Source organism: Rattus norvegicus, chromosome 16 (genome assembly GCF_021556685.1).
Source record: "Rattus norvegicus strain SHRSP/BbbUtx chromosome 16, alternate assembly SHRSP_T2T, whole genome shotgun sequence".
Classification (NCBI taxonomy): domain Eukaryota; kingdom Metazoa; phylum Chordata; class Mammalia; order Rodentia; family Muridae; genus Rattus; species Rattus norvegicus.
This window is the reverse complement of record NC_141549.1, coordinates 74,569,292-74,594,727: the sequence shown is the minus strand read 5'-3', so window position 1 is coordinate 74,594,727 and position 25,436 is coordinate 74,569,292. Positions and strand designations below refer to the sequence as shown.

The 25,436-nt window shown below is 48.7% G+C and overlaps 2 protein-coding genes across 28 annotated transcripts in view; one reads left to right on the top strand and one right to left on the bottom strand.

Annotated features, from left to right (window-relative positions):
• Erich1 (glutamate-rich 1) overlaps positions 1-25,436 on the bottom strand; it is a gene marked incomplete at its 5' end in the record, with an annotated part of 52,793,804 nt that overhangs the window by 9,069,636 nt on the left and 43,698,732 nt on the right.
• Fgfr1 (Fibroblast growth factor receptor 1) overlaps positions 1-25,436 on the top strand; it is a 55,093-nt gene that overhangs the window by 3,835 nt on the left and 25,822 nt on the right. For all 28 annotated transcript variants that reach the window (XR_015639590.1, XR_015639585.1, XR_015639592.1 and 25 more), the window contains 1 exon segment: positions 9,588-9,772. Coding sequence is in view for 19 of the 28 variants with exons in the window: in NM_024146.2 (NP_077060.2) it covers positions 9,682-9,772 (91 nt within the window). In the remaining 9 variants the exon portion in view is untranslated.

The window sequence follows — 25,436 nt, the reverse complement described above, 5'->3', positions numbered from 1 at the left end:
TATTTCGGTTTGGTCTAAGAGATCTAAAACAAGTTTATCAGCAACGGCTCCTTTCTTGCCTCCAGTTTTTGTAATTTCTTTGATCCAAATGGCTGTTGAAGAGCGTCCTAGGAAATCTGGTAGCACCTTTCTTCCTTGGTGACAGCCAGCACTCTAGAAGTACGGAGATCCACAGTTCAAGGTCATCCTGTTTGCTGAGCTGGGAGCTGCAGTGGGTCTTGCAGTGGGAGGACCCTGTTTCCTCCTTGGAAAATCTGGTCCTGAACTGCAGGAGGAAGAGGTGTTGGAGTTGTCTCTGACCTCTTGTTCTAAAAATGCCACCCGTCACTTGAGAGGAGTTTAATTTCCTCTTGGGAAATTTGTCTCGCATTTCTTCTTTTCTCCGGGGCTCTGGAAAGGGTCTGAATGCACGTGGGAGTCCAGATGTGGAACTTTAGAAAAGGTGCTGGTGTTTCCAGAGGGATTAAATTCAACACCCCCCCCCAAGTTTGCATTGGCTTTAAATAGGAATTCTTTTCTTACTACCATCCTTCCAGGAAGAACACCCCCCCCCTCCCCACTTCCCCAGGCCCCCAAGCCTGGAAATTTAAATAGTGTTCACCTGGGTAAGGAATTCCAAGAATATGCTAACACTGGAGTAGCTCCCGTGTCCTGTGTCAGCAGCTAAGCTATTGTTTCACTTGCTGTGTTGTTACTGGTTTTGTTTTGTTTTTGTTGTTTTTTGTTTGTTTGTTTGTTTTTTGGATTTATTTATTTTATGTATGTGACTGTTTTGTCTACTTTATGTATATGACTGTTTTGTCTATATGTATGTATGTGTACCACTTGCATTTCTGGTCCCTGATGCATTTAGAAGAGGGCGGTAGGTCCCCAGAAACTAGAGTTACAGGTAGTTGTAAGCCACCTGCTGTTGCTGGGAACTAGACTCAGATCATCTTTAAAAGCAGTTACTTCTAACGGTTGAACCATCTCTCCAGTCCCTGTTTGTTTTTTGAGTCTGGTGTTCATAGCCCTCAAGGCCAACCACTTGAGATCCTCCTGCCCCAGTTTCCTGAGTGTGAGGTTTTAGACATGTTTCATGCCCCCATACAGTAGTTAATGATTTTTCTATCTTAAAAACATATAGATGCTTTTCATATATGGGAACACACATTTGTTTTGTTTCAGTAGTGTTGGAGACTCGAACCCAGGGTATTGTACTTGCTAGCTAGGCAAATAGTTTTACTACTAAGCTAACCCCCAAGCCTTGTTGCCAATCATTTGGTTACTTTTTTTCAATCTGGACACTTTGTAACAGAGATGCAAAGGAAGCTAGGCCACTCACTGCCTTTTAGAGAAACCCAAAGTCCGCAATCTTGGGTGTGCCTTTCTTTCTGAGAGCCTATTTCCTTCTTTCAATCCACATGCTTAAAATATTATTAATAAACCGAACTTCTTCATAAGATACACAAGCATTGCATTTCTTTTTCTTTTATTTTTATCTATATGTATATGTTCATGTCCATATGTGAGTGGGAACTTGTGCCACCGAAGTTAGAACTGAAGTCACTAGACTCCAATGACAGTCTTCAGCTACAGCAGCCGGCAGAGGTGATCTCCAGGCCCACAGTTAGCATGTCTTTTGTTTGAGTTACAATTTTGTAAGCAAAACTATCCCTAGTGTTTAAAAGTGTTTATTAAAGTGCGGTGAGGGGAAGGTTCCCTCTGCTGTTTAGTAAGTCTTATTTTTATCTAAAGAGAGTCATCCTTCTGTATCATAGTCCTCAAATCTGGGACCTCAATATGTTCAGAACAGTACCCTGTTGGCGTCAGTGCTTGTTAGCATGGGGAATTGGCTGCGGCTTTTTTTGTTCCCCTTGTAAGTCTATTCTTTTTTCTTGAAGCACACATACAGGTTGAGAACCTGGACTCTAGCAGCACATGTCATGTTGGCAGTCCAAGAATTTCAGACTCCAAAATGTTTGGGATGTCATACTTGGATCTCACTGGCAAAGTCTATCCAAATGTTCTGAGATCCAAACAACGGCTAAGCTGAAACACGGAAGGGTCCAGCCTGGGTTTGTTTCTTCTCAGGCTTGCTTGCCTTTTAGTCTACTTTAACATAGATGCCCCATCTCCTGTGTATGCCCCCACCTCCTATGCTGAGGCTTGGGGGTACGATGAAAGGCAGGTAGGCACCAATCCTGCTTCACTGAAGCTCCACGGGTTTCTGTTGCTTCTGTTGCTAGGATGAAACACCGCCACCAAAAGCAACTTGAGGAGGAAAGGGTTTACTTCCTCTTAACCCTTCCAGGTTACTGTCTCCTGCTGAGGGAAAGCAGGGCAGGAATCCAAGCAGAGCAGGAATCTGGAACCATAGACCGATAGAGCTACAGAGGGGTGCTGCTAACTGGCTTGCTCCCCATGGTGTGCTCAACCTGCTTTCTTTTAGCTCCCAGGACCACCCACTCAGGGGTGGCACTGTACACAGTGAGCTGGGCCCACCCACATAAGTCATCAGTTAAACAAATACTCTAGGGCTTGTCGTCTACAGACCGCTCTGGTGGGGCATTTTTCTCAACTGAGATTCCCTCTTCCCAAAGGACTCTAGGTTGTGTCAGGTTGACATGAAACTAGCCAGCACACTTGGAAGAGTTGGAAGGGAACGTGAGCATGCCCAGTAAGTAAGTGAGTTCACATGAGCACCAGGGGAAATCAGAGGACTGGGCTGAGGCGCTTGAAGGTGTGTGGAAGCAGAGCTTTGAGCTGGGGTTCATTGATTAGGTTGGATCGGACCTAATTGTGGGGACCTAATTGCAAGAGAGACACTGGCACAGACCCCCAAATACAATGGTAGCCTCCTCAGATTTCTGGGGCAGGAGTATCCTCCCTCATTTGAAAGTGTATGAGAAGAAACAGGTGAGATCTGCTTTAAATGTATTTGTTTAGATTCTAAGAATACACTGTATTTATATTGAGTCTTACTTATATTGTACTATTGCTATTTATTTCTAAAATATCCTTTTACATGAAATCAACCCAAAAGTTTGGAAGTGCTGGCAATTGAACCGCCAGCTTCAGGCACGCTAAAGCACACACTGTATCTGGCCCAGTATTAAAAAGAAAAAAAAATGGTTAAGATGTTTTACATTTTTTTCTCCCCTGCTAAATGTTGGTGACCACGTTCTGCTTTTCGCTCTTAGTGCGCCCCAGTTGGCAGGAGCTATATTTCAATAGTTCAACAGCTGCAATGTGGCCCGGAGCCACCAGATTTGCCAACTAGGTCTAGAGTGTTAGTGGTGTGAGAATGGAGGGCGCCAAATACCTGTGGGAAAGGAGGGAGCTCGAGTCCTGTAGGAGAACGTTGTCCGGAGTACAAGGAGTTTGGGGTCTGGAGAGACAGCTTAGTAAAGATCATTGGCTGCTCTTTCAGAGAATGTGGGCTTGGTTCCCAGCACCCCCACATGGCGGCTCACAATCTGTAATTCCAGTTTCAGCGGGATCTGATGCTCTCTTCTGGCTTTTTCAGGCGGACACATGGAGCACAGACGGGCAAGCAGGCGAAACAGCTATACACATAATAAGTACATTCAGAAGTGATTTTTTTTTTAAGTACACGTTTGCTATTATTTCTTCCATTAGCCTAGTACTACAGAGAGCAGGCTCTTCTCTGTATTGACTATGTGCATACACGTGAACATGTGTACACACAGGTACATGTAACCGCCTGTGATGTTACAAATGTTCAGGTCAGTTGGGAACCAATGCCCAGGATAAGGAACCGTCCCATGGGAGCAGTGTCATGAATAGAAGTGGTCGTTGACTGTGAGAGAGCAGGGAGAGGAAGACCTAGGGGCTAAAGAGATGGCTCAGGGGCTGGGGATTTAGCTCAGTGGTAGAGCGCTTACCTAGGAAGCGCAAGGCCCTGGGTTCGGTCCCCAGCTCCGGAAAAAAAGAACCAAAAAAAAAAAAAAAAAAAAAAAGAGAGATGGCTCAATTGTTAAGAGCTCTCATTGTCCCTCAGGAAGTTCAGGGTTCTTTTCCCGGGCTCAACATCAAGTGGTTCATAGCCTCCTGTTACTTTAGCTCCAGGGGAGAGGGCTCCTGGACTCCTTGGGTATCCATACACATAGGGTATGTGCTCTCTCTCTCTCTCTCTCTCTCACACACACACACACACACTCTCTCTCTCACACACACACATACTCACACACACACTCTCTCTCTCTCTCTCTCACACACACACACACACACACACACACACACACACACTCTCCTGGACTCCTTGGATGGATATACATACACTTATGGTACACAGTCACAACACACACATTCACACATACACATACATATGTGCACACAAAGAAAATCTTTAAGAGGGAGATGAGAAGGTAGGTGGTGGTGCACACCCTGTACCCCAGTACTTGGGAGGCAGAGGAAGGTGGAACTCTCGAATTCGAGACCAGTCTGATCTACAGGGTGAGTTCCAGGGTAGCCAGGACCACATGGAGAAACCCTCAAAAAAAAAAAAAAACCCAAAAAACAAAAATACCCAACAAAACCAAAAAGAGGGAGGAGGAGAAGGAAGAGGAGGAGGAAGGAGAGGAGGAGGAAGAGGAAGAGGAGGAGGAAGAGAAGGAGGAAGAGGAGGAGGAGACCATGACAGATACTTGGTCCTGAACGCACCAGATGGGTTTCTCGAATCATTTTAGACAAAGAGATTTGATGCTAACAGGCTCTCTAGACCTTTAGAACTGAGGTACAAGGCCGAGTGCTCCAGGCCCTGGCATCCTGCTAGATATAGATACCCTGAAGCTCTTGTTGCATAAGTTACTTTAAAAAGAGACCCTCTCAGTTTCTTTCACACTGCCCATTTGGTCCTTGTAGCCACCCGGATGTCGTCAGGACAAATATTTTAACCTTCCCACAAGTATGAAAATGGAGGTCGTATGATCTCATTGCCCTTCATCGAAGACATCTTCGTCTAAGCAGGGTTGGGCTTTGGAATCCGGGAGCCTTGGCTGATAGTGGAGAGACTGATGGGGCGGCTGTGGGGGAAACGGCCATGTACACCTCCAAGGCTGTGGGTCACACCTGTCTAACAGTGGAGGATGGAGGTGATTCCTAAGAGCTAAGGTGCCGGCCTCTAGGATTCCCCATCCCATTTGGATTTGTGGTTTGTGTCAGCGAGTGTTCTGCACATGTGCAGAGCCGTGCATTTCGTGTACCCCGCCACCTTGTCAGTCCTGGAGTTGGTACTGGGAGGCCAAGTGTCTATAGCATCTTTGTTGTGCAATTCGAGGCCTAGAGGGAAGAAGAGGGGGAGGCAGGAGGAACTCTTGTACCTGTTTTAGACGAGAGCCAGGGGGAAGGTTCCAGAATGCTCTCAGAATAGTCTCAGGTGTCTGAAGAGCATTCGACACCGGGGATGAAAGGACGTGTGTGTAGCCAGCCCACCCCTAGGAAGAGGTAGGTGGGCAGGCATCTCAGGGAACAGAGTGACAGGTGGAAGCTGCGGTCCGCTGGAGTCTAATCAGTCATCTCACGGTGACACTGGCTCCTCCTACCCACCCTTTGTGGATACTAAAGCCTTAGCGCTCAGGGTTACTGTGGGACTAAGGTTTTGTCGTCCGGTACACTTTGTGGATAGCAGGCCCACCTACACTGATGAGATGTCTTTGGGATCTGAGGTGTGGGTTTAGAATATCTTCAGGCCTGAGACTGCCTGACCCTGGGTCCTGAAGGGCCCCGAGGGATTTGTCATTTCCAGCATTGACTTGGGTTTCTCTTTCTCTATCCCGTTGGTTTCTCCAGCGTATGGTAGTCCGCCTGTGTCTGCCTGCATCACATGGAGGGGCTGGTTTTTATTTTTGAATTTCCTGTGTTGGGGATGAATGCAGGGGCCTCTGGACAGTGAGCTCTCCTCTGAGCTGAATCCCATTTAGGTGTGGCCAAATTGTTTGCGTTCTCCCACCTTGAATTAATGTCCCCAAGCCTGGGTGATCAAGTTCTAGTGTTACCAACAGCTCTTTGGGCAAAGTACTTAAGCTCTTATATCCCTGATCCCCGCCCACCCACCCCCCAGTTTCTTTATCTCTTAACAGAGACCAGTGCTATCCTTAGAGGCAGAGCAGGAGGAAGTCTTATATAAATGTATTTTGCTTGTGTAGGCTCCACAAAGTATATTTCGAATATATTCGGCAAATATTCCTTCCATTTCTAATCCTTTTCCTAAATTCAGAAGGAAAAAAAAAAAAGAAACCAGAAGAGAAATATTTACTTCGCTTTTGGTTTAAAGTTATTAAATTTTTTCAGTAAGCCTATGGAAGCAGTTAGTGGTACTGTGCACATATTCTGCTGGCCAAGAATTTGTGGGGCTTTTTTCTTTTTTTGCCAGTCAGGACTGATTCACTAGCGAGGGGCCCTTCCTGACTCAGGGGGAGGCAGGGCTGAGACACCACATTAGGGCATGTTCCGGAAGCAGATTCCCTGAATAGCTTGGATGGTTTCCTGGAGCACTGAGGGCAGAAAACACCTGGGAGACAGGAGGTGGTCACTCTGGTACGCTGTAGCCAGCTAGTTCTCTGCACTTGTCCTCTCAGCCTTAGGACCCGTGGAAGTCGTCTTAAATGTCACCAACCACAGGGCCAGTGAGATGACGCAGTCCGTCCCCCCCCCCCCCATAACCCATGTAAAGGAAGAGGGGAAGAACCGACTCCATAGAGTTGTCCTCTGACCTTTGCATGTGTGCTGTGACACTGTCACCCCGCCCCCAGCAGTAATAAATAAAACATATCCAATACCAAAAATTACTATCACAGACTCTAGACGGGTCACGCGCTGCAGAAGCCATGGCTTTAGCTAGGTCTGGGTGAGCTACTTTGTGTCAGCCTCTGCACCGGCTCTTGACTGTGCTTGACTGTGCCTGACTGTGCCTGTGCTGGGCTTTCCTTTCCCACCTCCCCCTGACATCGCCACTCATTGCTGTCAGAGATGGCTGGATCCATCTCACAGTGTCCGGCTCTGCCTTCAAGTAGTGAAGCGTGTGTTCTCTGGGAGGGAGGCTGGTGTGACTGGAGGTTCCGTAATTCTTCTCATTTTAGGGGCAAAAAGATGGGCCCTGGAGAACTGGGGATGGGTCTCTGAGGAAGAACGAACACTTGGCTTAGCCTGTGAAAGGTCCTGGATTCCATCCCTGGTTGGGGAAAAAGGAAATGGTTTATGGGGTCTCCATATTCCCTGTGATCTGAAGCTGTGAACCAGTACTTAACCTATCCCTCCCTCCCTCCCTCCCTCCCTCCCTCCCTCCTCCCTCCGTCCTTCCCTCCCTTTTTCTTCTTCTTCTTCTTCTTCTTCTTCTTCTTCTTCTTCTTCTTCTTCTTCTTCTTCTTCTTCTTCCTCTTCCTCTTCCTCTTCCTCTTCCTCTTCCTCCTCCTCCTCCTCCTCCTCCTCCTCCTCCTCCTCCTCCTCTTCTCTCTCTCTCTCTCTCTCTCTCTCTCTCATCTTATTTTTTTGCTTTAGTTTGTGCATTACAGCAACCATCTACAAATAGTGCATGTGTATGGCACGGGTTGAGGAGGGTGCAGATCCCACTGGTCTATCTACTTTCACCTCAAGAAAGGCCTTCACTTTGAGATCCTCACCGGGGCCTAGACACCTTTGGGACTCTGAGCTGCAGCTGCAGTCTCAGCCTTCCTTGGGCCTAGTCTTTGGTTGGTGCAGTCTACAACCCTTGGCCCTGTAACCATGAATCCAATCCCCGAGCATGGGTGGGTGATAAAAGCAAGACTGCCTACCCTGTGGTTGGGACACTTTCCTCTTGGTCTTAACCGTCTTAGGCTTCAGAGGGGTCGTAATGAGCTCGGCGCGTGCACTTGTGGCTTCTGTGATGCTTGACTGCATTTCAAGAGATTCATGGTTTCTTTGGTGGTGGTGGTGGTGGTGGTGGTGGTGGTGGTGGTGGTGGTGGTGGTGGTGGTGGTGGTGAGACAGGGTTTCTCTGTGTATCCCTGGCTGTCCTGGACCTTTCTATGTAGACCAGGCGGACCTTAAACTCAAGAGATCTCCTTGCCTTTGCCTCCCAAATGCTGGGACTAGAGGAGTGCCCCCTCCACACCCAGCTTTCTTACTGGAGTTTCCGATGCCATTTCTGTGCCGTTTGTGGGGACTGCTTTTATGTGGTGGTTCTTTAACTTGGCCATGTCTACAAAACCCACGTCAGAGGTTCCTGGGACCTGAAACTGCACGTCGTGTTTCTCAAGCCCTTCCTTTGCCATTTGGCTCTTTGGGACTTCTGGGAGTCCCTTCCCTTCCTTTCATAGTTGAGCGAGGCTTTTCTCTTGAAGAACATCATGGCTGTTGACTCAGCCAACTTGCCACTTAGCTCGCACTGAGGACATCGTTGTAGAATTGAAAGGTAGCGTCCAGCCTCCCAGCGCTCTGACAAAACAGCTGTGGTAATCAAGTTAAAGAGAGAAAAGGTTTATTTCACTCTCCGTTATGTGGGTTTCAGTCTGTAGTTGACCATTGCTTTTTTTTTTTTTTTTTTTTTTTTTTTGGGCCTTGCACTTCCTAGGTAAGCGCTCTACCACTGAGCTAAATCCCCAGCCCCGACCATTGCTTTATCACAGTGGCAGGAAGGTTAGACGGCGGAGAGCTCTCTGTAGCAGAGAAATCCCGTTCACTCATGGTCAGGGACAGAAAGGATGAGGGAGGGATGTGAGACTGGGGTTCTCTGTAATTCCTCCTCTTCCAGGCTTGTCCCCAGCTGACTTAAAACCTCCCAGGAGGGTCTGTCTCTCAAAGGGCTCTTCACCTACCAAAAGTGCCCACTGGGGAACAAGACAAATTATGGATGTAAGCCTGTTACCTCTGATAAATGTCGAGACAGGCTCAATTCTCTTTGCACCCTAAGAAGCATCCTTCTGGGATTGTAGGAGCCAAGAAACACTACAAGACACCCACAACATCAACCAGGGCTCATAGGGACTCAGAGTCCAAACCGACGATGAGGGAGCCTGCGTGGTCTGGTGTAAGCCCTCTGCGTATGTGTTGCCGTTGTATAACTGTGTTCTTGTGAGATTCCTGTCTTTTTTGGGACCCTTGTCCTCCTGCAGGGTTGTCTCATCCAGCCTTGATTTGAGGGGAGGTGCCTAGTCTCTCTCTCTCTTTTTTTTTAAGATTTACTTATTTTATGTGAATGAGTACACTGTTGCTGTCTTCAGATACACCAGAAGAGGGCATCAGATTTCATTACAGATGGTTGTGAGCCACCATGTGGTTGCTGGGAATTGAACTCAGGACCTCTGGATCAGAGCTCATAATTGCTGAGTCATCTCTCCAGCCCCAAGGTGCCTAGTCTTACTGTATCACGTGACATGTCCTGTCTAGTTGATATCCCTGGGAGCCTGCCCATTTCTGAAGAGAAACAGAGGAGTGGATGGGGGGTGGGGGGGCTGGAGTCAGGATGTAATATATAAAAAGAACTTAATTCTAAAGAGCAGCAGCCTTCCTGTCAGGTTGACTGTGGACGTGATGCTTTTTTTTTTTTTCTTTCCCCTCGCCCTCTTCTCCCCAATTTCGATTACAGCCGTTGTTTCTTTCCCCAGAGTCAGCTTGCGAAGGCAGATCCCGCTCACCGCAGCGGCAGAGTATCCATGGAGGTGCGGAGCCTTGTTACCAACCTCTAACTGCAGAACTGGGATGTGGGGCTGGAGGGGCCTCCTCTTCTGGGCTGTGCTGGTCACAGCCACTCTCTGCACTGCCAGACCAGCCCCAACCTTGCCCGAACAAGGTAAGACAACAGGACGAGCGTCAGCTGGATCCTTGAGCTGAGGAAACAGGGTGGGCTACTGGCGTGGAGATGATGTGGTCAGCTTAAAAGACTTCCTCCTTGGAGGAGAAAAGTGCCCCTTCCCCACACCTGGGCTGGTTTGGGCTTCCCTCTGTATACCGTATACCAAGCCAACTTTATCAGAGGTGGGGATCACAGAAGGCTGGTGACAGTCTGGTGACAACTGCTAGCCAGAGGTGAGGATCTCGGGGAGTGGGAGTGCGTTCCTTCTGGGGAAACAGTGTAATTAGGTCTTTAACTCAGACGATCATAGAAAGGGGTGGTTGTCGCAATGCGAAGAGTGATGTGAACATAGATTTGGAGAAATCATCCTCGAGTAAGAAGAACATGGTGATGGCCTCTGGCTTCCAGAAAGCTGTGCGGGTGACACAGCTTCTTTGAAGGCATGAGCAGTGACAAGCCCGTGCACGCCTTTCTGGACTTTGCCCTCCAGGTCTTACCTGAGGGCCTGATGAAGAGTTTGCTTTGGAGGTGGTCTGTTTAAGGGACTTGGAAAAGAACAAGAGGCAGAATGGGGCACAGGAACATCATGGGGGCCTCCCACGGGCCCGTGGCGTGTTCTAAGTGCCTGGAAGTTGTTACTGCTCCTAAGATTCCTGGTGGCTTCTGAGGGACTTAGAGGTAAATGTTGAGACCTTTCTGCTGTCAAATGGATCGAGAGTTAGTGGCTGGTCACAGAGAAGGCTGGCGTAGAGTGGGCTAAAGGCTTAGGGTGTATGTGCGAATGGTGGCCACGTGTTCAGGGCTGTTTTCTAAGCTGGCAGGGACCTGTTTGATGATCAGTGGGTGAACCTGTGCATACAGATGATAGTGAGGAAGGAGCAGGGGTGCAGTGGCGGAAACTGGCGTGTTCATGTTTTGTTCAGTAGTAGAACCAAAGACAGACATGAGCAGGAACATGCTTGGCTCAAGGCAAGAGGGGACCTCTGTACCTAATAGGGCTATAGGTGTATATGTAGGTATATAGTTATCGGCAAGTGGTGGCGGGACGATAAATACGAAGCAGACTATTTATTTATTAAAACTTATTGTTTTATTTTATGTGTATGCGTGTTTTTGTCTCTCTCTGTGTGTGTGTATGTGCTGTATTATGTGCTTGGTGCTTGCAGAGATCAGAAGAGGATTCGTGGACCCTCTGGAATGATTGTGAGTGCGAGCCGGTCGTGGCGCGTGCCTTTAATCTCAGCACTCAGGAGGCAGAGTCAAGTGTTTCTCTATGAGTTCCATCCAGGACAGCCAAGGCCACACAGAGAAACCCCATCTCAAAAAAACAAAACAAAGCGAAGGGAAACAAGTATGATCCGCAGCTGCCTTGTGGGTGCTGGGACCCCACCTCTCTGCTCTTAACTTCCGAGCCCTGCCCTACTCGGTGCCATATGGCGGAGGCCATTTTGGTCCATGTAGCCAGCCGGTGCTTCAGAGAGAGATTCTGTCTCAAAAGAAAAAACAAAAGAAAAGAAAGTAGGGGGTCGCTTATCTTTTTATTTTTGACATAGGATCTCACTGTGTAGCCCTGTCTGGTCTCACCATCTTCTGTCACAGCCTTCAGAACGCTAGATTCCAGGTGTTTACCTGTAATCTTTCCTTAGGGTACTAAGGTACGGGTCTCGGTGGGGGTTAAGAACAGGCATTCTTGAAGTGGAGAGATTTAAGATGTGTGCACAGCGGAATTACTCTCTGGGTACGCAACTGTGGAGGGTAACACCTGGGAAGACTGGATTCAGCCGGCATGGAAGGCTTACTTAGTATACTTAAATGGTTCCTGCTGAGAGATTTGAAGTGTACTGACAGGACCCAGTTTTCAGTAAGTTGGTTTGCTCTGTGTGACAAATCACTAAAACAGGAACAACAAGAAAGGCTCGCATGTCACAGTTCGGACACACATAATACTTCCTCGCAAAAGTGTCCGTAGCTGTTCCCGCATCTGCCCCTGCTGTCAGGAAGAGAGGGAGACGGGCACGATGAGGGTCAGTCAGGGAGCGGGACTGTGGTTGGGGAGAGTGATGGCGGAATTTTAGAACGGAATCCGTGGGTTTCATTATAGGTAGTCGGACAGTAATCGTTTTCACGCGCACTGGTGTTTTGTCGGTGTGCGTGTCTGGTGTGAGGCTGTCAGATCCCCTGGAACTGGGCTTCTAGACAGTTGTGAGCCGGGATGACTCGGCTGGGATGAACTGGGATGGGGGGTCGTTCTGAAGGATATTAGCCAGTGCTCTTGACCCTGGGCCATCTCTCCCAGCCCCGACGGAAGGAATTTTAAGTGGAGAGGAAGGGTCATTGAAGCTGCTGGGGCAGTGATGGAGACTGAAGCTAGGGGACCTATGACCTTTTTACCTGTGTTGTTGTTGTTGTTTATTTGACACACAGTTTGTCCATGTAGCCCTGGCTGTTCTGGAACTCACTCTGTAGACCAGGCTAGCCTTGAACTCAGAAGAGATCTGTCTGGGATGAAAGGTTTGTGCCACCACCCCCAGGCACAGTGGTGGTTCTGGGAATGGAGGGGTAGGGAAGTGGAGTGGGCGGGGCTGTATAGAAGTCTGTTGATTGAAGCATAATTTATGTAGTGTAACATGTGCCGATCTTAGACAAGTCCTTCATTGAGTTTTCATAAGGGCTACACCTCATGCTACTACCACTCTCATCAAGAGATCAGTTCATCATCCCCAAAGCTTTTCCCATGGCTCTTGGCTGTCTCCAACCTGCATCCTGTCACTTCCTGTCACCGTACACTGGCGTCGTTTCCCGTCAAGAATGAGGTCTTATGGTGACATAGGAATCTACTCATCCGTGATAGCCACGTGGGTCACTGTATTATTTCAATTCTTTCCCTGTTTCCTTTGGGACAGAGCCTCACTCTGTAGCCCTGGATGACCGGGCACTTATTACACAGACCAGGCTGGCCTCGAATTCAGGGATCTATGCCTCTGCCTCCGAATGCTGGTATTAGATATGTCACCACACCCTGCTCCTGGGGGTGGGTGGTGCTTTTGCCAGAACACAGACCCACTGTAACCATGATGTCAGGGCAATAGTTTCTCTCTGCGCCTTGTAAACTTTTGGAATCTCGAGGACACGCAGTGTACTGTAGTCTTGGCCTTACCGATTATTAAGTAATGCTGCTTTTGTCAAAAAAAAAAAAAAACACCAGCTGTACTCTATATCACAAAGATGGGTCCAGAAGTTTAAAAACAAACCCTCCCAGACTTAGTTTGCACTTCAAGCTTTGGGAAGGCTTTAGTGAGGGGAGGGGGAGTAGAGGGCAGCCCCTCCCCTGGCTGAGCACCATCCCAGCAGTCTCTGCAGACGCCCCTGCCCCGAAGGGACCCAGGAGGCCTGTAGTTTCTGGCTGTCCTTACAAAGTTGATTTAATAAGGGTTCCAGGAAAACCAGTCTCCTCCCCCACCCCACCCCTTCCTTCTCCCATTTGCCATATTACCGAGTCTTAAGTTTGTTTCTTCAGATCGGGCTTTGGGGTTTGTGGGTAAAATGAAACTAGGACCCAGGCCCAGGGGCAGAATTCCCACTTCCCAAAGATAAGAACCAGTTTAGGAGCAGATCTGAGCCGGGGGAAGCCCATTTCCATGTATTTGTCTCCGAGAACAGAATTTGAGGGATTGGTGAGTGGGTATGTCTAAAACTTTGCAGGGCCACTTGTGGTTGAGAATGGCGGCCCCCTTCTTCCCTGTTCCCCTGAACACCCCAAAGGAGCAGTCTTGAAATACTTTCCTTCGTCCACGGAAACCTGCAACTCATAAGCGATTTAATGGCTGAGGTTTTACAGCTCCTCCCACCCACCCAGATTTGAAGGAGTCTGGTGGCTGGATGAGGGAGGAGAGGTTACATTTAATGGAAAAGCTGCACGTCTCTGTTGCTGGCTTGTAGGTCGCCCGTGCACCACAAAGCAGGGCTTTGTCCTTGTTCTGCCGAAACCTGTGCCTATGGGGAAAGGCTGGGGGTGCTGCCAAAATCTGGCCCTGGCCTCAGCTGTAGTTCCCTGGTAGCCCTCCTACGCCCACCCCACTGGGGGTTCTGAACTGCCTTTGGTCCAAGAGGGTGTGGATTTCAGCCTAGCTGCCTGGGGACCCAGCTAGGTATGCAGGGTGTTTTCACTGATAGGCAGACTGTAGGCCTGCAGCTTTAGCCTGTCAGTATGACCCTAAGGAGTAGTGTCACGTAGCTGGCCTGGAACACTTGGGGGAATACACCGTCGCTGCACCCCAGCCCCCAGTAAAATTTCTTATGAAAAGACCCTGTTTGTTTCCAGCTCGCACTGGATGGTAGAGGATTCCAGAACGAGAGTGGAATTATATGAGGCAAGAGGTGTTGAATGATGTGGTCCCCCCCCCCCCTTTTTTTTTCTTTGCTCAAGTGAGGGTGGAGGGTTTAGGTCCATGAAGTCTGAAATGAATTCTAAGTTGCCAGGCTTCCCCGAAGGACCTACCTTGTTGTACATCCCCTCCCAGGAGGTGGGACCAGTGCCTCTGGAAGGTTCTCGATAGTGGAGGGGGGTGGGGTGGGAGGGCAGTGCTCGCCCGTGAGAGAATGTGAGGGTACTCACGTGTCCGCATCAGCAGCGAGGCCAGGGTGGCCGGCCGAGCCGCTCAAGGCTGTGTTCTTGGCTCGGGCCTCTGCATTGCTACACCATTAGCTCCACTGATTTTTCCACTCCGGCTTTGCCAGCCGCTCCCCAAAGTCAGGGAGGAGGAGGAATTTCTCAGGGAAGAAAGAACAAATGGTTGTCCAGAGGACTTGCTGTTGGTGGGGGCAGGGAGGGAAGCCCACACAAAGAATCCAGCCGGGAGTCTGTCACCTGGTGTCTGGGACTTACCTGTGGGGAGGGCAGAACGAGAGGGAGCTGGCTTCTGCAAGTGCATGCTTCTGCTGCAGCACCCAGTGGGTCTGCAGGCTCATTCCTGCAGGATGTCTCCGGGATGTGGAAGATGGCCTTGGGGGAAGAGAGTTCTGGGGAATCATTATCCAAGGAGGTGAGTGCCAGGTCAGAGAGTCTGAGGAGCAGCTCTGCCCTGTTTTTACAAGGCCTCATTCCTCTAGGCTATTGGGAAGTCTGTTTGGCCGCCCCCCCATCCCCCATCCCCCACATTTTTACTTCCCTCTTCCCTGGAACCTGGAACTGAACAGGCAACTGCTTCTCCCCTAACAGGGAGAGACCCGGCTGCTCTCTCTTCTCAACTTCCTAACAGTATTCCTAACAGGTTCTCAGATGCATAACGGTAGCAAAATCACAGTTATGAAGTAGCAACGAAATAATTTTATGGTGTGTGTGTGTTGGGGGGGATCACCACAACACGAGGAACTGTGTTAAATGGTCACATGGTTAGGAGGGCGAGACCCACGGCCTTAAGAGAAGCCTTTTGGAGTCTGGGCTGCCTCTGACTTTAGTTCCCTCTGTCTGCCTGTAGCGTGACCAGTAGGAAACCGACCACCTGGACCCTCTTTTTGGCTGTAAGCACTGGACTTGAGCATCTGCCCCAAGGGCCTTTGGCTAATACCACTGTCCATTTAGCCCTTACCATGCATGGTCCTTGCTGTCTTCAGTCGGGAATCTCGTCCTGCAGACTGAGCAAGGCCGGCGTGAGAGTTGAAGCCTTATCTGCTGAGTGACTGTGCTACTGAGTCTCCTGGGATAGCTCACGTAAGAGAGGTGTTTGGCGGGCAGCGGCCCTCTTGGTTTTAGCCCAAAAGCAGCCTTTTCCCAGACCCTGAATGTGTAGGCAGAGTGGCTAAGAGGGCCTGCCCGGGAGTTTGGTAAGATTGCTGCCTGTGAGTCTGGATAGAAAATATCAACACTGAAATTTCAAATGGTTCATTAGCAAAGAAAATTGAGTCTGGATCTCACCCCTTTCCTCCCTCATGTTCCCCTCCGTGACTGCTAGGGTCAGGCTGGTTACCAGCCTGTTTCTTCACTGATTCCCCACCCACCCACCCAGTCTATCCAAATATATTCCTTTTTTTTTTCCTTGACTGTAACATGCACCTTATATATGACCATTGCTTGTCCTTCTCCTTTAACATGAAATGCTTACCCGTTCCCACCCGACTTTTTATAATTCTTTATAATAAAGTATGCTTAATTCTTACCCATAAGCTTTAGTTTGGGTCCACACTAAGATTTTATTTAAGAGGCCGCCTCTTCCTCGGAGTTTCTTTCGTTTCCAGTCAGGGGTATGCGCTGTGTGCACGCAGTGCTTGCAGTACCAGAAGAGACCAGAAGGGGGTGTCATCTCTCCCTGGAACTGAAATTGCATACAGATGGCTGGAAGCCACCATGTGGGTGGGGTGCAGGGAGATTGAACCAGGGCCTTCTGCAAAAGCAACGAGTATTCTTAACCATTGAGGCAACTCTCCAGCCTCATGTCTCCACAGTTTAAAGAACCCTAGATTACTCTCACACCACACACACACACACACACACACACACACACACACACACACACACACACACCCCTTTTCAGTTTGTAGTTGAATGCTTATTTTATTCCGTATGGGTTTGTTTGTTTGTTTTTAATATCTTACTTATGGATGCGAGCACACCATCTCTATCCTCAGTCACAGCAGAAGAGGGCATCGGATCCCGTTGCCGATGAGCCTGCTCTCCAGTCCCCAGTGTATGGGCTTCTTTTGTTGTTGCTTTTGTTTGGTTTGGGTGTGTCCCCCCACCCCACCCTAGTGCCCACAGCTTCTTGTACACTAGGGTACACAGTCCTATTTATCCACCAGCACAAAGATCTGTGCAGTTAAAAAGAATGCCTTTACTGTTTGCTTTTTAAGATGGCGGGAGGTCTCCTGTAGCCCAGGTTGAACTTGAACCCAGTATGTAGCAAAGGCTGTTCTTGCGCTCACCTCCCCGGTACTGCTGTTACCGATGCATGATACCGTCAGTCTGTAAGAACAGTTTTGATGGCTGTAGAATCTTTGATTCTAGCACTCTGGAGATAGAGAGAGGCAGGTGGATTTCTGTAAATTAGAGGCCAGCCTGGTCTACAGAGACCCTGTTTCAAGAAATAAAACAGAACAAAAATCAGCGAAACAACAAAAAATAAAAACAAGAAAACCTCCAAAACATTTCGATATGTATTTATGATAAGAAATCCGAGACTACAGACCTGTACAGACAGGAAAATGATGTCTTAGATACTTATCTATCAATAATCACAGTTAACCCGAATCTTTTTTTTTTTAAGATTTTCTTCTTGCGTTCCTATCTGAGAAATGGAATTTATACTGTATATATTGGCTTGTAACTTAAATATATTCCTATGCAGATTTTTTTTTCCTTTTTTAGTAGTAGCTATATGGTATCACATTGTGTGGGTTACGGAATTTTTACCCCTCTACTGTCAGGAAATAATTTAGGTTACGTTTAGTAGTTTGCACTGTGACATTTTTTCTTTTTATCTTCCTTTCCTTCCTTTCTCCCTCCCTCCCTCCTTCCCTCCCTCCCTTCTTTCCTTCCTTCCTTTTATCATGATTTTCAAGATGCCCTGGCTGTCCTGTGACTCGCTCTGTAGACCAGGTGGCTTCACACTCACAGAGCTCCTCCTATTCTCTGGAGTGCACTGCCGTACTGTTTAATAGACCTGCAGATATAATTAATAACTCATCTAGGGAGTGATATTTGAAGCCCACATCAAAGAAAGACAGGTTACGTAAGAGCATTTCACCCTGCGGAAGAGGGCCAAAGGGCTCAAAGTAAAGGGGCGAATTGCTTATCCACGGGCAACACCAGTTCACTAATTTCACTGTAGTTGATATATGGAGAGATATTTATTATTAATTTGTGGCCTTAACGATCTTCAGGGAGATGTATCATGACAAGATTTTTGTCGTCTTACAAACTTACAGAGTGTAGCCCACCACACCAGGCTATCTATGTACTGTGTACCTCTGTGTACATGGCCTTGGTCTTAGGCCACCATAAGCCAACTCAAGTTTAAGTCAAGTACAAGAGATCACGGCATAGCTAAAGATGGAATAACGTTGAATGTGTGAGGCTGTTGTCGGCATTGTGTTAAACATTGTTTTATAGTGAACTTTTTTTAAAGATGGGGTCTCATCTATACCAGTTGGGCCTTCAACTCCCAACCCTCCTGCCTCCACCTCCCAAGTGCTAAGGCTACATCACTACACCTAATTTTATGGTGAAATTTTAAAAAATGTAAAGAGTGTATGTGCGTGTAGGTCAGAGGATAACTGTCTGGAGTCAGTTTTCTTCTTCCACCGTGCAAGTCCCAGGGATCGAACCGAAGCCCAAAACCTTCCCTGCATAAGGGGCGGCGTTCTAAAGTAGTGATTAAAAGTATAGCCTGGTCACAGCTGACGAGATGGTGTGGCAGGAAAAACGCTTGCTGCAGGTACCTGGGTGATTGATCACTCGCTGCTGAATTCAATGGGAGAAGGGGGAACCAACCGGCTCCATAGAGTTGTCCTGTGGCTTCCACTGGCGTTGGGCTGAGTGTGCATGTGCAGAATGACAAAGCATTTTAGAAAATGCTTTCAAACAGCCAGTCCACTCTGTGTCGTCAGAGCTCAGCCTGCTTTAAATGTGTTCGCTGTACTCATCCTAACCTGAAACTCAGCAAAATCATGAAGCACAAAACCCGATCTTAGCCCAACTGTGGAGCATCTTGGCGACTGCCTATAATCCTAGCTGGACCATCGTGAGCCTCTCCATGTGGGTGCTGGGAATCGAACCCCAGTTTTCTGGCAGTGCTCCTAACTAACTGCTCAGCCATCTACCTCTCCAGACCCTAACAGTTCTGCTCTGTTCTATTTTATTTTATTTTTTAAAGATTTACTTATTTTGCGCATATGAGTACACTGTCTACAGGCACACCGGAAGAGGGCATCGGATCCCATTACAGATGGTTGTGAGCCACCGTGTGGTTGCTGGGATTTGAACTCAGGACCTCTGGAAGAGCAGCCAGTGTGCCCTTAACCGCTGAGCCATCTCTCCATCCCAACATTTCTAATCTTAAAAATGAAAATTTGGCTGGGCACAGTGGCTCTATAATCTTGGGACTCGGGTGAAACATGGACGTTGAGCCCGAAGGCAACCTAGGACTGGAACACGAGGAGACTGGGTCGAAACAGGAGATAGCTAGCGCAGGACCACGGTGGAATCACTAGGCTCTTCTAGCTCCGCGGTCTGCCTCTGCTGAATAAACTGTTTTGGCTTAATGGACTAAGTGAATGAAGTTAGCCAGGCCGAGGTCACTAGGGTTGCTTGGCTGAGGGAAGTCTGGACCTCAAGAGTTGTGGAGTACAAGGTAAAACAGGTACAGAGCTCCCCCCATGAAACTCAGAACTTCCCCTTCCCCCATACTCTTGGATATTCAAGCAAGGATTGCTTGACTTTGATACTGTGTGTGCATGAGATAGAGGCCGAAGAAGGAACTCATTTTGTGGACAGGTGGAGTCGTAAAGGAAGCTCCATTTTGGGCACCTGTGCTCCCTTACCTTTGCGGTCTTTTTAGTTGGTGTGAACGAGTTAGGTCCAAATATATGTCACCAAAGCTTTCCACTTTAATCACTGTATGATTCTTATTTATTTATTTAGAGACAGGGTCTCTCTGGGGGTTGCCCTGACTGTTTTGGAACTTGCTATGTAGCCCAGGCTAGCCTTGCTAGTGCTGCTACTTACTTCAGTGTCTTAAATGCTCGCCTTACTTGGTAAGAGCCACCACACCCACGTTTACTCTGCGGTCCAGCAACCTCGGGACCTTTCACCTTCCCTAACTTACAGTCCGCCTGTCACCAAGTAACCAGCTTTCGCTGTATTATTTTATTTTAAGGCATTTTATTTTGTGTATTTTTATAATGTAATAAAGGTCTTTATTGGTGTTTTTTGTTTTGTTTTGTTGTTTGTTTCAAGGCAAGGTCTCGTGGTGTAGTCTGGATGGCCTGGAAATTGCTATGTAGACCAGGTTCGGTTAATCTGCCTGCCTCTCTCTGCCTTTGGATATGAAAACACACCCCTGCACATACACAGTGCTGGAATTGAAGATGTGAGTGCTACTAGAGATACACACACACACACACACACACACACACGCACACTATTATTTTTTAACCCTTTTAGTGAACGTGATAGTGGGGACTGAACTGGAACCCCAGGAACGCCAAGTAAGCGCTCTACCCCTAAGGCGTCTCCTGGCTGTGGGCATGGCAGAGAATGACGTGACACTTTGAAAGGGCAGTTTGCCCACCCTGGGTTGGGTGGTCTAATGCTGGGCTCTCTGACCTAGCCACCCCCAGACTCACTGGCACGGTGCAGACAGACTGCAGGCAACACATAAACAAAATCGCTTGCCCCGGCACCATCTGTGGTTTTGGGGGGACAGAAGGCACATTCCGAAACAGCTGACGCTCCTACTGAATGAATGGATCAGCAAGTTTTTGGGGACTGCAACTCTTCCTGCCCAGCTGCCGGCCTTTTCCTTCTCCAAACTGGAGCTTCCGAGCCTGGGGGAGGGGTGGCCCTAGGAGGCGCTGGGCGCTTGGGGGCAGGGCGGTGCATTCCTTTCTTCAAGGAACCTGACCGGACTTTAAGGTCAGGGCCTAGCGAGGAGCGGACTTCGGGGGTTACCTCTTCCCTGTAGAGTCCTCTTATTCCCCCCTCCCCCACACTTAATGATCTTTCCATTACAGAACCCAGACCAGGAAGTGTATGACAGGTCGCAGCTGCAGACACATGGCTGGGAGGCCTGGGCTCCCTGCCAGTGGTAGGAGGGTCTAAGCTACCGCCCTAGCAACGGGACCACCACCCTCCCCACCCCCCCTTCCTGGCTAAAAACTTAGCAGCCGAGGCCTTAGGCATTCTATCACTTGGCGACCAATTGTACTTTTCGTAGCGAATTGAGGAAGTGACTTTGGGTTGAAGGGAGGCTAAGAAGAGATTCACCTGCTTGTGGCCTACAGTTAGGCCCTTGAAATTGCTCTCCAGCTACTACCCAAAATTGAGGCCACCTAGCACAACCACAGAAGCTTCCTAACGGGTGTGTGTGTGTGTGTGTGTGTGTGTGTGTGTGTGTGTGTGTGTCTTTCTGTCTCTCTGAGTGTCTCTGTGTGTCTCTGTGTTGTGTGTTGGATGAGGGTTTCCATAAGCAGTCTCAATGATTCCACAGACTCTTTTCCTTTCTCATTTTGTCGAGATTCAGGCTATGTTGTGTGTATGTGGACTGGAGGAATATAGCCCCCAAGCGGGCTTTGCAAGTACACCGGCCCAGGTTTTAGTCAGAGGATCTGGGACCACCTCAGATCCCAGTCCCCCATCTCCACCCTCCCCCACTCCCCCCTACCCTCCCCATGGGGGATGCATCTTTTGACTTAAAGTTGCTCAGGGGATGTTAGTGGCTCTAAACTGCCCTAGGAGGTGGTTGTCACACAGGAGTTTACCTCCAGTGCCAGCGTATGGTTGGCTTTCTTCCCTGAATCTGCCATGGCTGCTGCATTCTTCTGGTGCCAAGCGAGACACGGTGACTCTGGGAGCCCTTCCTGGAGCCGCAGGGTATCCCTTCTTTTGGGATTCTCTCTGGCCAGTGAGCTAAGGGGAAGGGGAGCAGTGTATTAAAGACCCAACTGAAGAAGGGTTCAGGAAGAGGTTTTCTTTTCTTCTTTTTTTCTCTCTCTGTTTGGTCCAGAGTTTTACCAGCAAAGCCAGGACTTCTGCTGGGGAAGAGGGGAGATTTGGTTCCTTTCTTAATCGTGTAATTACAATCCTTCCAGCTGGACTGGGCTGTGGCGGAAGTCGGGGGACATCAGGTCCGGGTTACCATGCCAGTGGGGAAACTACAGTCCTGGTGCACACCTTTGTCTTTTGAAAGGTTTGTAAGGTTGAACAAAACTCTTGGCCTGAGACTCCCGAGTAAAGGTTTCCCTGTTAACCTCCTCAAGCCCAGCTCCTGGGGAGCTGACTTTTGGGGGGTCATGCAGTGGACGCAAGGACCCTGGCTGCGGCTTTGGCCGTCACAGGCAGCTCCGTACTAAATTACAGTGATGAGGTGGGACGAACAAAAGAGTGAAATCTTTTTTTAATAAAAACAAAACAAAACTTCAGCCCCAAGCCCCTGGGCTTCTGAATGGCTATGGCTTCCTGTCAGGATTAGCTCTGCTGCCTGGGCATGTGTGTGCTGCCTTTCTCCTCAGGAAATACCTTTAGTAAGCCCGGGTGGAGTCCCCATGGCAACGAGAGAGGGGACCTGCTGACAGAGGCCATTCAGCCCTCGTTGTTCCCTGGCCTCTTTGTTGTGTGCTTTATTGCAGCCCCTGTGGCAAGCACTGTGGTTTGCACCGTTTTGTCAGCTGAATGTGGAGTTTTACATTTTAATGGGTTGTTCTGGCAGTGGCCCATTTGCATGCAAAATGGTCCTTCTTGCTCCTCTCCCTTTTCTATTTAAGGAAAAAAAAAAAACAAAAACAACAACAAAAAAAAAAACCTGTCCAAACCCCAGGTCAGGACACTGAACGCTGCTGATCAGGAGAAAGACCTGGTCATTGATTGGTGCTTCTGTTTTCCTTACCACAACACACCTATGCTCTCCCAGTTTTGCAGCGAGCCTCCCTTGTACTGAGGACGTCCCTACGTCCCCTTCTCGACGCCCGGTCTTTCGTAGAGTGATGGTTATCACCTAGGATTTCGCCTCGATTACTTGCTCTGTCTTGGTCTTGCTAGACTAGAGTGAAGTGTTCAGTTCTATTTCAAAGTCAAAATAACGTAATAAAAACCTCTACCTTGGGCCCCTGGAGCCCCACTGTGCTGTTCTTAGTTCCTGCAAAGTTGCTTTCAATGCCACCCCAAATTCCTCCCACATCCACAATTGCTCCCTCGTTTATCTCTGGGAGCCTTTGCCAAGACTGTAAACACTCCCAGACCACCATCTCCCTCTTACTGCAGAGACAGCCCCGTCTCCCTTCATTTTCTTTAACCCAAAAATCCCAGCCACTGGCATTTTGTGGGGGTGACCCTGAGATCACCCAAAGCAGCTGTGTCTGGAAGGGAGTCCTTTGGTACCTAAGATGCCTTCACCACTCCTGAGCCCTGAGAGATGAGACACTTGTGTTGACTATTCTAGGAGTCAGACAAACCAGGCTAAGGGCACGGAGGAAGCCGCTTTGAGTCTCGGCTGAGAGTACATTTTAAAATGGTGATACGCGTCTGAAATTTCAACTCGAAAGGCTGAGGCAGGAGGATCCTGACTCAGCACCACCTCCTGACACCTGGGGCTGGAAGAGAGGCTGTCTCTAAAGTGAGCAGACAAAAAGGGGGCTAGTTACCAAGTTTGACACCCACCTTTAACACCAGCACTTGGGATGCAGAAGCAGGTGGTTCTCTGGGATTTGAAGCCAAACTGGTGGTCGTGAGTTTCAGGCCAGCTACAGATAGATAGAGAGACCCTTTCTCAGACCAAAAAAAAAAAAAAAAAAAAAAAAAAAAACCAAAAAACTGAGGGGAAAAAAACAAAACAAACAAAAACCCAACCACTACCAGGGCTGGAGGTGTGGCTCAGTTGAGAGAATGCTTGTCTAGATTCTTTGAAGTCCTAGGTTCCACCCTCAGCACCACATGAAGTGGCATGGTTCACCCGTGATGCCAACATCCCTCATCAGTGGTCAGCACTAGCTGGGGAGTCCCTGCCTCCCAGGGATAGAAGGAGGGAGGGAGGGAGGGATGTAGCTCTTCAGCTGGAAACTTCAGAAGTAAGGTAAAGTGGTGTTAGAGAAAGCATTTTAGAACAGCAAAGTCGGGGTTGGGGATTTAGCTCAGTGGTAGTTAGGCAAGCGCAAGGCCCTGGGTTCGGTCCCCAGCTCCGAAAAAAAAGAAAAAATTAAAAAAAATAAATAAATAAAAAAGTCTCTAAAGTGGCAAAAAGAATGAAGAAATGGGGGGGGGTATGGAGGAGAGGCTGAGGCAGGGGAGAGGAGACAGCTAAAAGACTCTGGATTTTGTTTTTCAAGACAGGGTTTCTCAGGGTTGGGGATTTAGCTCAGTGGTAGAGCGCTTGCCTAGAAAGCGCAAGGCCCTGGGTTCGGTCCTCAGCTCCGGAAAAAAAGAAAGAAAGAAAGAAAAAAAAAAAAGACAGGGTTTCTCTGTGTAGCCCTCGCTGTCCTGGAACTCGCTCTGTGGACCAGGCTGGGCCTCAAACTCACAGAGATCTGCCTGCCTCTGCCTCCTGAGTGCATGTGCCACCAGTATCCAGCAGCTCTGTGATTCTTGAAGAGGGAATAGGTCTGAGATCTTGGTGATCTCAGAGTGTGAGAGGATCCGAGAGACAGCACGTTGTCACCTCTGCTGTTGAGCCAGGACTTCTCTCAGGACCTCTGATCTATGGAGGAGACATCCAGGCCCATTGACTAATGTGGATGGTGCTAGAGGTTATCAGCTGTAAACTGTAAATGGAGGGTGAGAAGACAGTTGACTGGGGGAGGGGGGCTGCGGGGAGGGCTGAGAGCCTCCCTGTGGTCAGGACGTTGCTGTGCCCGCAATCCATCAGTGGGTCATCCCTACCTGTTTCTCATCCTCACTTGGGGTGAGAAGCATCAAGGAGGAGCCCAGGACACAGCTGACCAGACACTTAAAGCCCTTTTGTGACTTTGCAGGAAGTTTCACAGCCAACCTCCACTTCTTTAAAACCAAGTAGCCCTATCACAGGTCACTGTGGTTTGTTAGTGCCACATGCGGTACCAAGGAGGGCCATCATTATTAGTTAGGGGTCTGCCATGAGGAGGGGACGCCCAATTCCCAAACCTGCTCAAATGGAGGGGTTCCTTCAGGTTAAAAGCACCGTTTTTGGTTTTTTGGCTTTGTCTGCATGTTTTGAGACAGGGTTTTTACCGTGTAGCCCAGGCTGCCCTTAACCCACGGAGATCTGCCCGACTCTGCCTCCAGAGTGCTGGGTTTCATCAAGTTGTGTGTCTGCAGACAGAGCAAGGTAAATGAATTCTTAAGGTATTGATGAGATTAAGCTGTGAGATTGGGAGTGTAGGGGTGGGAATAAGCCCGGGGCAGCTGATTTTAGGATCCCATGCGAGAAGAGGGGAGACTGGGTTCTATTCGATGGGATTAAAGCATCTTCACAGATCTCTAAAAGTCAGTGAGTTTAAAGACACGGTGAAGCTAAATTGTACACTCCAGAGGCAGGAGGCCTGACTTAAATTTGAGGTCACTGTGACTTTCATAATAAATGGAAGACCAGCTCAGGCCATCCAGTCTGTTTCAAGGGGGCTGGGGTGGGGAGTGGGGGAGGCAGAACAAAAGACAGAAGTAAAGGAAAGGGTGAGCTGTGCTGGGACGTGTGTTCTCAAGAAGCAGGGTGCTTGGGTTTGGATCCCAGCTCTCTATAGCACTTACCACCCAGGAGCATTGTCCTGGTAAACCTTGTACCTCTGTATGCCTCCATTTCCCCTCTCTGAAATGAGGGTACAGACGGTGGTACCCTACTCTAGCAACTGTGGGGATCTGATGAGGTAACACAAGAAGAGAGCCGTGCACGGCACAAGCCCCACAGCCACAGGATAGAGAGGACGTAAGGAACTCTTTAAGGCTGCCATGCAAAGGAGACAGCAGCCTGGAGAAATGCTTGCTGTG